Source organism: Colossoma macropomum, unplaced genomic scaffold, assembly GCF_904425465.1.
Source record: "Colossoma macropomum unplaced genomic scaffold, Colossoma_macropomum, whole genome shotgun sequence".
Classification (NCBI taxonomy): Eukaryota; Metazoa; Chordata; class Actinopteri; order Characiformes; family Serrasalmidae; genus Colossoma; species Colossoma macropomum.
Window position 1 is genome coordinate 11299155 of NW_023494805.1, and position 14111 is coordinate 11313265.

The 14111-nt window shown below is 36.7% G+C and overlaps 1 gene segment (V, D, J or C); it reads right to left on the bottom strand.

Moving 5' to 3' along the window:
* Positions 1-434: 434 nt before the first annotated feature.
* On the bottom strand, positions 435-876 carry LOC118826112. The segment is given in 2 exon segments: positions 435-754; positions 837-876. Coding segments are annotated over 2 exon segments (360 nt in total).
* Between the last annotated feature and the right edge of the window lie 13235 nt (positions 877-14111).

The following is a 14111-nucleotide window of genomic DNA, read 5'->3' on the forward strand; positions in this document are numbered from 1 at the left end:
GGCATAAGAGTGAACATTTGCAGAGACAGATCATGAGCTTACAGTTTAACTGCAGAGATAACTGGGTATAGAACAAGAGGTAAAGCTAAGCTATTCCGTTTGGGAGGAGAGTAGACAATCGCTAGCAACAAAACAAACAGATCTAAAAGCAATCGCCCCAAGCCGCCATGGAGGAAAGCCTCGATGACATCCGGAAATATACTTCATGCAATTTCAGCATGAAATTATTGAAAGTATAATTATTATTGAAAGTATTTGTTTTTCCCACAATATTAAAAAAAAAAAATTCACATGGTTCTTTTGCATCTGTTACTTTAGTCATTTTCAGAGAAAGTGTAATAACAGATTGTGGTTTGGATGTTACTTTGATCTCCTTGTGTTCAAAGCAAACTGAAGGTGTGAGAGTTTTTGTAAAGCGTCTCAGAGACTTTGTATCACTGGGCTCCAACTCTAAGAGCACAGTAGTAGAGAGCTGTATCTGCCAGTATTAGTTCTGTAACAGTGAACTCAGTGGATGATCTGGATGTAGTAGACTGAAATCTATCATCTGATGTATGGCTACCACTCCACAGTCGAGCCTCTTTAAACAGTAAATACTGTAGAGCTCTGTTAGGATACTGTCTGTACCAGTAGAGCCGAACCCCTTCACTACTTGTTTCATAAGAGCATTTCAGCGTAACAGATTCTCCCTCTTTTGCAGAAACATCAGTCTCCTGATCATCTGAAGGTCCAATTTGATCAGCACCAAACACACCTGAAAGAAAAGTAGAATAGAGAGTATATTTAACATTTTATATCTTAGCATCATAGTCTGAGTGGAACTTCACAGTGAGTACCTGATGTGATGATGAGAATGATGAGGATGTTTCTCTTCATTGTGAATATGATCAGATGGAGTCAGTAGTGTGTTTAAGCTCTCAGTGCCCTAATGCTGATCTGTGTGTTAGTGTGAGTCTCTCTGAAGTGAGTGCAGTTATGAAACACTACAACAGGAAACTCCTGCTCTGGGGAGCTGCTCCACTGTGCGTTCACTCAGCAGGTGTAACAGTAGTCGGTTCAACGTAGGGATAGCCAAGTTCAATTCCATTGCAAGTGAAATAATTTCAGTTGGTCAATATAAATCTCCTTCAGGACAAGACTGAGGGCTCGGTCAGTTATATTTTATACTAAATTCACACACATTTACAGCTGTTCAACTAATATAGTGCATTGGCTAAACTGTTTGCTTTTCATTTATCAGTCAAAACCTGAGGAAAACAAATGAACATTTTTCAAGACTTTATCTTTTTGAAAGAAAATAGGTGACATTTTGAAATCACGAACATAAGTATATCATCAACCATAAGCTTTTACTTTTTTTTTTATTTTATTATTTTATATTTTTTATCATCAAAAGGATCTTTGCTCCTTTTTACCCATCCATAACTGATATGCACCTTTTTCCTTCATTTGTTCTTTCCTCATCCCATTCTTCCATAAACTGCTGTTCCATAAACTGATTTGACTCCTACCCTGATTAGATTTATTCAAATAATCATTTAACTATTTATTTATTATATATGTTTATTTTCAGCTGAAAATACATGTTGAAACCTAAACTAAATCAAGTGATATTTTCAAATTGATTTCATTTCTTTTATCTCTCTCTCTCTCTCTCTCTCTCTCTCTCTCTCTCTCTCTCTCTCTCTGTTGCATCTCTCTCCTCGTTGATTACTGTAAAAGCATACATTAAACATACGTTATAAAAGGCTGTCTGTATCAAACGCCAGCTAATGGGCAAGGTAGCTACTCATACAGTTAATGAGACAATTGCAGCATAATATATCTGCTGATTTCTTAATAATGTTATCTACATAATGCTATCCCATAAATATGCTAATAGTGATCTTTCTCAACAAAACCAACTACTTGGAGCCTAAATTGAGCAGCTACTGGAGCTGGACTAAAGCATGTTGATTTAGCTAGAAATGTTGTGAGTGCTCCAAAAAAATAAATAAATAAACTAATGGAGTTTGCATTTTATAAGCATAAAACGGTTGCTAAGCAGTGATTGAAGGGTTTAGAAAATAACACAGACCTTGGCAGATTTTGATTGGCCATAATAAACTGACAGCACTCACAGAAAAACAAATCAAATTTCATTATCCCAGAAATGTGGCATAACAAATAATCTGTCCCCATTTGATGTGGTGGCCTGTGATACTGTGGCTGCGCTCATGAGTTGACTATATATATATATATATATATAATGACCAAATCTGCTTATATTGTTAATGGAAACAAACTGTATTTACATGAAGTAAAATCTGATTTGAAGGGCTTTAATACATCTGTGTTATCTGTTTCTGTTACGTAAAACATGAAGAAGAAGAAGCCACAGAAGAGCAGGCAAAAGCTAAACTGAAGCATCATTTGGTTCAAAGTCTGCATTTCTTAAGCATGTTTGAAACAGTTCTTTTCTAGATCTAGATTTGACTGAACACTACATGAAAAATAGAAGCATGGAAAAATTGGGAATTGTTCCCTGTGTTACTAAGTTATGCTGAAACCCAATTCTATCCACAAGATTATGTTGTACATAAACCTGTATTATCACAGCCTGGGGAAATAATCATGTCCAAAGATTCATCTTTTCATGGCCTGGCTCACTGATGATCATCCTTTCTCCACTGTCAGGATTTGATCAATGTGCTTTCATCACAGCAGTGTCATAGTCTTCATTGCTTACTGATGTGTCCAACTTGTGAGTAAAATCATTGTAATAACTCAAAGTTATCCCTCTGAGTCTGTTCTCATTTGGTATTAACATCTGTCTGATTATAAGAGAACAGTAAGACATGTAGTTGTTTACACCGGGAATTTCCATGCATCTCGAATGCATCTCCAGTGACTTTGTTGGAATAGATTTCATAACTGGACGATGAGAACTTTACACATACACCGCATTAGTCTCTCACTTTATTTGTTGTCAGACAATACAGCTTGAACTGTATCCTGTTTCTGCCACGCAAGCTTTCACATTTTTTTATTTCACCTCAGAAATGTAACCTTAGTAATATGAAAGAGAGTGTAATAACAGATAATACATTGTGGTTTGGATGTTACTTTGATCTCCTTGTGTTCAAAGAACACAGAAGGTGTGTGAGTTTTTGTAAAGCGTCTCAGAGACTTTGTATCACTGGGCTCCAACTCTAAGAGCACAGTAGTAGAGAGCTGTATCTGCCAGTCTTACTTCTCTAACTCTGAGCTCAGTGAATAATGTGGATGCAGTAGACTCAAATCTATGATCTGCAGTGTTGTCAACACCACTGCTTGATCGAGCTCCTCTATACAGTAAATACTGTAGAGCTCTGTTAGGATACTGTCTGTACCAGTAGAGTAGAACATACTGACTACTTGTTTCATAAGAGCATTTCAGTGTAACAGATTCTCCCTCTTTTCTAAAAACATCAGTCTCCTGATCTTCTGATGGTCCAATTTGATCAGCACCAATCACACCTGAAAGTGGAATAGAAATAATAAATAGATTAAAATAAAATATCATTATGCTAAAGTTTTGAGCACATCTTCACAGTGAGTACCTGATGTGATGATGAGAATGATGAGGAGGTTTCTCTTCATTGTGAATATGATCAGAGTCAGTAATGTGTTTAAGCTCTCAGTGCTCTAATGCTGATCTGTGTGTTAGTGTGAATCTCTCTGAAGTGAGTGCAGTTATGAGAAACTACAACAGGAAACTCCTGCTCTGGGGAGCTGCTCCACTGTGCTTTCTGTCTTTGTGGAAGAACAAAGCATAAATAATAACAGAACCACAAACATTAGCAAAAAGAAACAGAAAAACTGCTTTTTTACAACTGCAGCATTCTCCAACAGGTGTAACCACACAGCAGAATCACCAGCATTTAATGACTCTAACAGAGCTCTGTAAGTCATCCTCAGTTGGAGTTTAGTAATAATTCAGCACTGCAGGTTTTAAAACAGGATTTTTTTTTTTCTGTGAGCAAACTGTTCAATATTTTGATTAAATTTACCATTATAAAAGATAAAAACACTGAGACATCAACATATGAGCTACTTGTGTCAGCTCTTTGTGTGGGATTTAATACTGAATGTGCAGTTTGAATGATTGTAACATGAAGCTAACAGGTGCATTAGTAGGATTATTGTTTAGAACTGCATGTTTGTGTATGATGGTTGAATGTGATGATGTCACAATGGCTGTACACAACAGTACAAAGTAGAGTCTATCTATCTTTCACACATACAGTTTCTGGATTGTCAGTAAATTTAAATGTAATGTTTTGATGTCTTTCGAACTCATCATTATTGTATAGTTATATTATTGAATAATATACTGAAATAATTTGCCCTGAACTGTTCAGCACTGCTGAAAGTAAACCATGCATTCATTAGCTGCTAACTTAGAATGTCCAGTGTGTCATGCACCTTCCTCTCACCTGGAAGACATGTGCATCTTTTACAACATGCAGAAGAAGCAATCTGTGCAACCCAGTATATTCATACTTAAAATAAATAAATATCACATTTAAACATACATAATGATTGTTGACCATTTACAAATCTGTGTATTTATGTATTCACACATATATTACAGTTTCACTCTGTTGAAAATAATCTTTTTCAAAATTAAAGCATATAAGGAATGAGTTCAGATTTGACATTACATTTCTGTTTTGAGAGTGGATTATGTAGTTGTCATGTTTTAAAACACTACTCATGTTTCTATTTGTTGCAGCAGCAGCAGGTGTTAGTTCATACAGCCGGTAAAAGTGGCACAAATCTGTTTTTTTTTTTCCAATTCTTCATATGTGACACAGATGTGTTATCTGTGTGTCAGCAAATAACACAGTGAGTCTGATTTTCAGTTCCGATTTGAGACGCTTTTATATGTGGTACTGAAATCCGAATCCGATATGCGGCTATGCAAATCAGTCTGAACGGCCAGGTCACAATTAATGCGGCTTTTACGTCAATCCAACTCCACATTCGTCATAATTGTGCGCTGCTGAGACCTCATAAACATTTAGGCTGATGTTTCAGTACAAAAATTTAGAAGAGACTTATCCAAAATCCTCCGTGTTCAAAGAGACTTCGAAAGAAATCGCCAAATGCAGCTGTAGGAGAACGAGGCTGCAGCGTCAAAGAGCAGTCAAAAGTCTGAAAGCATAGTATAAAGAATCTGAGGACACGAACCAAAGAAGCGACCGCCCTTTTCATGGCGCGCTTGAACACATTCTGGGTGATGAGCCCAACTGTCAGCCAGTGAAGGTTCAGGATCGCTTCTGTGATGCTGGCGAAGATGAAACTGAAAGCTCCGGGAGTGAACCAGCATTTGATGGCAGTCATGATTGTTTACCTCTGGATGCGCGCGCCACGTGAAGCAACATTATTACTCATGCGGGTCGGTTTAGGAGCGTGATCTGTTCAGACTAATGTCGCGTACAGGTCACATTTAAAGGATAATGTGAACAGCCAAACAAAAAAAATCTAATTTGGGCCACTTTTACCTGCTGTGTGAACGAAGCATAAGAGCACAGTAGTAGAGCGCAGAATCTGTAAGCTCTAGTCCACTGATAAAAACTTAAGTAGATGTATCAGTTGTTGTTGCTTCAAGTCGAGCGTCAGTGGGCAAACTTTTCCAACTACTGATTTTTATAAAGTAAATAATCTAGACCTTCATTAACGCACTGTCTGTACCATTAAAGCCAAGTGTCTCTGCTGGTTGACTCATATGAGCATTTCAGTGTAACAGTGTCTGTTTTTTTGTTATCTTCCTCTGTTGGCCCAATTGTATCTGCAAAACACCTGAAATTAAGAAAATAAAATAGTCTAAATTTAATGACACAGTAAGCATCATATATCATTAGTAACTACAAGTTTGCTACAAAGTGATAAAGTGTTAGGGTTATTATTGAAGTGCAGTTGGGATCACATAAACAGGTTTCATCATATATTAAAATCAGAAGGCGAGAATTGGAGAATTGGGAGTGGAAGTAAAAAGGGTATTTTGTGAAGAACAACATTTCTTTTTATGACAGTGTTTGTGGTTATAGCTTGCTTTTGTTTGCTAACCTAGTTTGAGAGGTTAATTTGTTTTCCCCACCATCTAGGTATAGAAACAGGAAACAATCAACTATTCAGAATGTTCCTTTCCTCCCTGATGTTTGCCTGCTTCCATCTGCCACTGACTGTACAGTCCTAAGATGTAGCAGGAGGAGTGTTCTGGCAGAAGAGGGCCATATTATTTCTGCTGTGCAATTCTAAAAAGATATATAAGAACTGTTTTTTTCAGTCCAAACTTAAGAACAGCATACAGTAAGTCTTTGCTTATTTATTATTTAGTAGTTCTCTTGCAAAAGTTCTGTATGTGTATCGGGTGGAGTTTGCCATGTTTTTCTAGTTGCATTAATATTTTGGGTCTAATCTGATATTTTGACCCAAATATGCTTTTTGTCTGTTACGTCTACTTAAGACATGACGTATATATGTTTCTTGTGTTTACATTATTCTTTTGTGAAAACATGCTTTTCTGACAAAAGTAACATCTATCAATCTTTACAAGACTTATTCCAGTGCATGCAGGTTAGAAAGTTTGTTCAACTTGATTATGACTTTTAGTCATCATTGGCTAAACAATCTGCTAAAGAACATGGCAGGTGTTTGTTTTTATAAAGTGACCTGTTATGTCAAGGAAGTTAATATGAAATAATAAATTGTTTTGAAAAATGAATTCAATATGATTGCTTACATGAAAGGTATTTTAGAAATGTATTGATTTTAGAACCATATTTCAGCCCAAATCAGATGTTAAAATAATAATAATAATACATAAGTCTATAAATGGGTGGCACGGTGGCGCAGTGGGTAGCGCTGTTGCCTCACAGCAAGAATGGCTTGGGTTCGATTCCCGGCCGGGTGACCAGGGACGTTTCTGTGTGGAGTTTGCCTTTTCTCCCCGTGACTGCGTGGGTTTCCTCCGGGTACTCCGGTTTCCTCCCACAGTCCAAAAACATGCAGTCAGGCTGATTGGACATGCTAAATTGCCCCTAGGTGTGAGTGTGTGAATGTGTATGTCTGTCTGTCTGCCCTGCGATGGACTGGCGACCTGTCCAGGGTGTATCCTGCCTTCCGCCCAATGACAGCTGGGATAGGCTCCAGCACCCCACCGCGACCCAGAAGGATAAGCGGTTTAGATGATGTATGTAAGTCTATAAATATCAGAGATAATCAATCTCTGTCAGAAGACTGAGAAATTAAGTGGTAAATCCTGCCTCTTTAGCATCAGAGCCCTAAACTATTATCTATTTGTTAAGGATGATCTTTTTGCAGAATCTCATGCAAGACTGATGACACCAGTTTTACAGCAGGGACAAAGTCTTGATGGAGAATATAATGGTTGCATAAAATGGTTGCTTTGAAAATAATGTTTTCTAACACTGCTGTTTATAGATCCTCTAAGTTCTTTTCACTTTTGTTGGTTTAGACAAAAGTAAGTCTGAATAGCAGTTTTTACACAGCAGAGTTAGTTTGCTGCCTTAGTCATTTGTCAAAAACATTGAAAAAAAATTATTATCTTGTTGCTGGATTGTTTCTCAGGAATGCAGGGCAGGTCACGTCATTTATCTAACCAGTGGAGGACAATAAGTTGTGAGATTCATGATGGAGCATCTACCTTTCTGCATTAGTCCTTGTGTAGTCCTTGAAATTTCCAAAAGATAGGTGCTCAGCCATCAGATAACTAATTGAAAAAAAAAAAAACTGGGGAAACTGGGGAAACTGCAGGCTTCAAACCTCATCACGGATTTGCTATAAAAATGATCCACTAGGGATACAGACTTATTCTATCATTATTTTTACACCACATCAGCTTTGCAGACTATATACTCCCATGAAGACTCAACGTTAAAGAACCATGTTAACCATGTTAAATGAATTTCTTAGAGAAATAAGTAAAATAATCACTGTACTATTCAGTGTAGCTTATAAAGACAATAACAATCTATAACTGTAAAAAAAAGGCTAAGAATACAATATATGTTAATCATTGCCTACTTTTCTAATAAATGGAAATGTTAAATAATTGGTATAAGATGACTGCCACCTATGCTACAACAAATCAGACTAAATAGCAGGTGCGAGCCCGTTTCTAAGAACATGAACATTTCTATGTTTCTTCAGGTTAGGACAGGTGGAAAAGTTTGAGAAGTGACGAATGCTACAATGCAACAATGCCCTTTGGGACAAGCTGCTAAAACCTGAGCCCCTGTTTTTGGTTCCTGTCAAATATTATTCACAAATTTTATGGTTACACACTGATCTAGCTGTAACAGTGTTGTTATGTCTCAACATGTTGTATTTGACTGCTGTTTGAGGCTACCACAACACTTAAGTTGGTGATAATCTGGTTTGTTATAAAGTTAATAAACATTGAACAGAGCTGATAGATTTTGAGCTTGAATTAAGCTTATGAGATTGGCAAGAACTTTGTGTTCCTCAAAACTATTTTTACTTCACTTTTACACATCGTAGTGATGAAGTCAGATGAGCAATTAAACATTTCTGATTAAATAAATGAGTAAAAAAGATCTTTGAAAGTATTTAAATTGTTTTATGCCCTAAATGAAAGCCCAGAACAACAAAATATTATTGCTCAGCAAGATGGAGAATTTCAGAGGTATCAACAACTGTACAGAGAGATGGTACGCCCTGGTTACTTGTAACCTCCCCTATATATAGCCTTAGTTGTGTCACCGCTACCACAACTGACAAACCATCCAGAAGTATGTCACTCAAAAGCACACACTGTTATCCTAAGCTTATGTTCACATACTGACATTTTTTCCAACATCTGATAAATTACCTCATTTAAAAAATACTTTCAAAAACTATGAATCCAGTAATTTGTATTCAACATTTCACATTCTGTACTGCAAGTAATCCAAATAAACATGACTAATGAGGCTCTCTTTTGTAGTCAAACATGCAGTTGGCAAGTGTTTTTAGGTACTATCCATGATATGCTCAGACATTGTCATATTGCTCTAACTGCACTTAGTTTTAATAGGACACATGAGTAACTGTATCTGTCCACTCAAGTGACAGAATTCAATTTCAGTACAATGCAATGGTGTCTCTATGATGAATGTGTTGGTACACTTTCTTCTTCCTTTTCAGCTCAAGTTACAAATAAGCAAAAAATCTTGCAGATCTCCTCCATGAAATTAAGGTAAGGGTGGCGCACAATTCTAGTGGTGTAATGAATTCAGAATTCAATTGCGATACAATGCAATGGTGTCTCTAATTGATACATATTTTCTGATACAGCACAAAAAGAGGTGTGCCTGAAAATGTTAGCAACAACAGAGAGGCTGAAGAAGAAACCATGTTCTCTTGGGAGCATTTACTCAATAGCATTCAGTGTAAATAGTAGTTAAGTAAGTAGTAGTTAGGCTACTTTACAGTCAAGTCCATAAATGATTTGGAGGGGGGCTCTGTGTTAAAATGGTTGTAATTCTGTTCAACTTATTTGGATATAAATATGCTCAAATTAAAGCAGAAAGTCATTTTCAACTCATATTCATTGTTCAGTTTCAACTCCAATATGCCGTGGTAGGCAACTAAAATAATTTTGTGGACATCCACATATTTATGGACCTGACTATATATTCACCATTAATACATTGAAATCTGGAATAACGTGGTTAATGAGCTTTGTACCAATTACCTGTCAATGTTTGTCTAATCAACAGAGAAAGAGTCATGGCTGACTTTTGAGGATCTTACATTCATAAGTGGTGCTTATTCTCTTCCTCCACTTTGCTTTTCTAAAAAAGCTGAGACTGCATTCTATGCAAAAGAGGATGGATGCTGAAGAATTCCTTATGCATTAACCTGTTCCACGGTGCTCTTCTTGGAACAAGATAACGCAGAACTATAGGACTTACTAACTGAAGAGTACAAGGCTCAGAGGGGTTTGGAAAAGTTTAGGTTTAAAGTCTGTGTTCTGCTCCTGCCAAACTACCTCTAGTAGTGTTTATACATATGTTGTGTATGTACATTTTTGAAAATTACAGCTCAGTTTTGAGATAATGGTGAGAATTTTCAGAAAAAAATGTATTTTAATTTAATGTGTTTTCATGTATTAATTTCTTTTTATTTTAGCTCACTAGCTATGAGTAATGTTTGAATGGTTTGCGGTGTATTTACCACATCATAGCACTGAAAGTTAGTTCAGACACACAAAAGACATGTTTTACTTCCAACTGTTTACAATGTAGGAAAACATACATACATACATCATCTAAACCGCTTATCTTTCTGGGTCGCGGTGGGGTGCTGGAGCCTATCCCAGCTGTCATTGGGCGGAAGGCAGGATACACCCTGGAGAGGTCACCAGACATTCACACGCACTCACACCTAGGGGCAATTTAGTATGTTTTTGGACTGTGGGAGGAAAGCGGAGTACCTGGAGGAAACCCACACAGACACGGGGAGAACTCCACACAGAAATGACCCTGGTCGCCCGGCCGGGAATCGAACCCAGGCCATTCTTGCTGTGAGGCAACATCGCTACCCACTATATATATATATATATAGAGGTCAGAGGTACTGATTTGCATAAACAGATATTGATGTAATAATCTAAATAACACCAAGTTTTCAATCAAACTAAACAACTTTGAGTCTTTTATTTATCTGTAACATTTCAGAGGTTCAGTAATACAACATTTTACACAGCTGCATTAATGTATACTGTGTAATTTATATTCAAGTTTCTCGAGATGGTTGTCTAGATGACATCTAAAACTAATAGGTAGTGCTGTACTCCATATTTTCAGTCATCTGATAAGGGGTCCAGCAATGTTTGAAGATATTCAGTAGGCTATCTATGGTGCTTACATGTAATGTGCTTTTTGGTCAGTCTCATGATAAAGACTTGTGCCATATCTCTCTGTTTCAGATGCATTTTAACATGAGGTTTGACTCATTGTTCCTCAAGGCCATTGGACTTTTGGCACTCTCTGTTGTGAGACTGATAGTTCCACTGACTGACACACATGCTTTCAAAGAACACATAATGTAGTGCCTACAACTGCATCTCATCATCTGTGTATGGAATATCAGTATGTTCCATGTATTGAAACAACTGTCTATATAGGTCTGACACAATCCTGTTAACATCTGCCCAAAGTCATTCAGGTTGTTGGTTATGTAATACACCGTATTTCAGTTTTGAGATTTGAATTTGTAGTGGTCATGTTTTGAAATACTGTACTAATTTTTTTCTGTTTGTTCCAGCAGCAGGTGTTAGCTGTGTCTTTATGCGAGTTTGTGGATCACTGATATCATGGTGCAGTAATGAAATAACTTTTTGACTCATATAAGCATTTCAGAGTAACAACATCTGTTTCTTTTCTAATAAGGTTGACATCTTCCTCCATCAGCCCAACTGTATTCGCAAAAACACCTGTATTAAGTGAAGAAAATAAAAGTAAAGAATTGAAAATACATGAATAAATAAATTAAATAATAATAATAATAATAATAATAATAATAATAATAATAATGCATTTATTCATGTATAATGAAAGTGTACCTGATGCTACAACAAGATAAATAATAAGATAAAGTGTTATGTGTCTCCCCATTTTCAGTATGAGGCATTGTTGAGCCATTTTGGAACACAGTGGTCTCTGTATGAAAGTGGAGTTTAAAGTTTACATGAAGAAACTTAGACTTGTGGAAATCCACCCAGCAAATGCTTGTGGGTAACAACTGACTTAAGACCTATTCAGTAGTGCCCCTTACTGGTGAATGCTGCAACTCTGTATTTATCTGCTTTACTGCATTGAAAGCTTATCTAAATTCATTTTATTGCATTTTTTTTTCCTTGACATTCATATGATGTTAATTATTTTACTTATGACAGAATTTCTATCATTGCAACAGGATCAGCCTTTTTCTACATTTTTCCTCTTCTCTCGTCTATGATTTACAGTTTGGGTTTTTGTACAGTGTAGCTGGGTTTCCTGTCACTGTGGGCTGCAGGGCACAGTAGTAGAATGCAGAGTCTGATACTGCAGCAGAGGAGATCAACAGATCCACTTTCTTCATTTCATTTGTATGTTTGATTAATATTCCAGGAACTGGAGGTTGAGCTTCAGTAATGGCTCCATAAGAGTCAAGTATGAGGAACTGTGGAGGTGAACCTGAATACTGTCGATACCAGTGAAGACCATAAGCAGTTCCACTGTAGTTACAGGAAAGTGTAACTTTTTGACCTTCAACAGCGAAAACAAATCCTCTGTTTGGAGTGATGACATCTTCAGCTCTGTTACCTACACATTTAAGGACAATTAGATAATAGTTTAAAACTATTGTAGTAAATCAGGTGTAATGAATGCTATGATGCTTTCTCCAGTTACTCTGTTAGTTTAAATTATATTTCTGATGATTTTTTACTGAAAGTGTTACCTGTAAGAGCTGAGAGCAGCAGCACAGTGTAAATGATCATGGTGGTGCAGTACAGAACTCAGTGGAAGAAGAAACACAATGACTCTCAATTTTTCAGCATGCAGTTTAATCTCTATTCTGAACAAATGCTCAGCTCCTCCTCCTGACTGAGCTCATCTATCATATAATGCTACACTAGTTTGCTGACTCTGAAACTCAACATCTGACTATCCTTTTAATAAGGCTGTTAAATCTTTTGCTTGTACTGAAATAAAATGTGTTGTCAAAAACTATTTAGAATTTTAAGAAAATCAGTTGAGCTGATTGAGGAACTACTAAAAATCAGCTAGATGTTTCACCAGTGTCTGCAAATTGTATAAATAACTTTAGCCCTTCATCCATTCTGTTAGTACATTGGAAATTTTTGGCTGAAGTTTACCTTTTTCAGTAGTTGCAGAGCATTCTATGTATATAGAAATATCTTTCAGAGCTTTAAACGTTTAAAAAGCATTTAAAAAAATAACTTGACTTTCAGATTTAACAAGTTGATAGTTCATTAGATGTTTGTGTTTACATTTCCAACGCCAACTATTCTAAACAGCACTATGACATCACACACCCATGAATAACATGTAAATTGTGATGTCATGCTGGACCAGTGCGATGTCACAACCTTCAGAGCTCAGAATATTACTTTGTCTGGTCGGGTCAGTGAGAAGGAAACTCAGGTCTAATCTATTCTTGTGACAGAAAGTTAAACTGCAGGTCTGATATTAATATAATAACTGCAGATATATTCAGCTCATGTTCTATGAAAATCCATTAAATCTTCAAATGATCATCCTGAATTCAGGTGCTGCAGGTACAGAGGAAAAGGACACAGGAGAGTTTCAGCCACAGAGTTCCACTGAGAACAATCTGTCTACTATAAAAAAGAGCAGGGAAGAGTGATGGAGGTGCAGAGTACTGACACTCCAAGAGGAAAGAAGAGGAGGGGCAATGAACTACCCTAAAAGAGGGACTCATGGACAGAGGAAAGAACTAAGCTAGGGCAGTCCATTGTCCAGTCCACTGTGCAGTGTGAACATCTACACTGATCATTCCTGAGACAGCTGGAACAGGAAAAAAAACAGTTATAACATTTTTGCAGGTAAAAAAAGAATCTAAAGCACTCAGCTAATGTAAAACAATCTAGTACAAAATACTGATCCTGAGAGGAGAACAGAGTCCCAAAACCTCTTAACTGTTAAACATATAACAATAAAGGAATATTTCCTTGATCAAATCTGCTAATTTCCTTTGGCAACAGTTTGGTCACTAGATGTCCTGCTGTTTAGGGTGATACATTAGCAGCATGTAAATGTACATTTAATACATTTATTGTAAAAACTCTAGCAACATTTATTGCAAAACTTTACTTTGTGCTGATGGCAAATGGCAAACATTAAAGGAATCTTTAAAGAAAGATTTACAATTAATGTCAGCTATTTCATGTCAACTCTTTGTGTTTAGGGTTTAAAACAAAATGTGTGGTTTGTAAGATGATGTGTATTACTCAGGACAGAGTCTGTCTCACACACACATATACAGCATCTGGACTGTCAGTTGAACTGATGTTGATGACTTAATTACAGAAT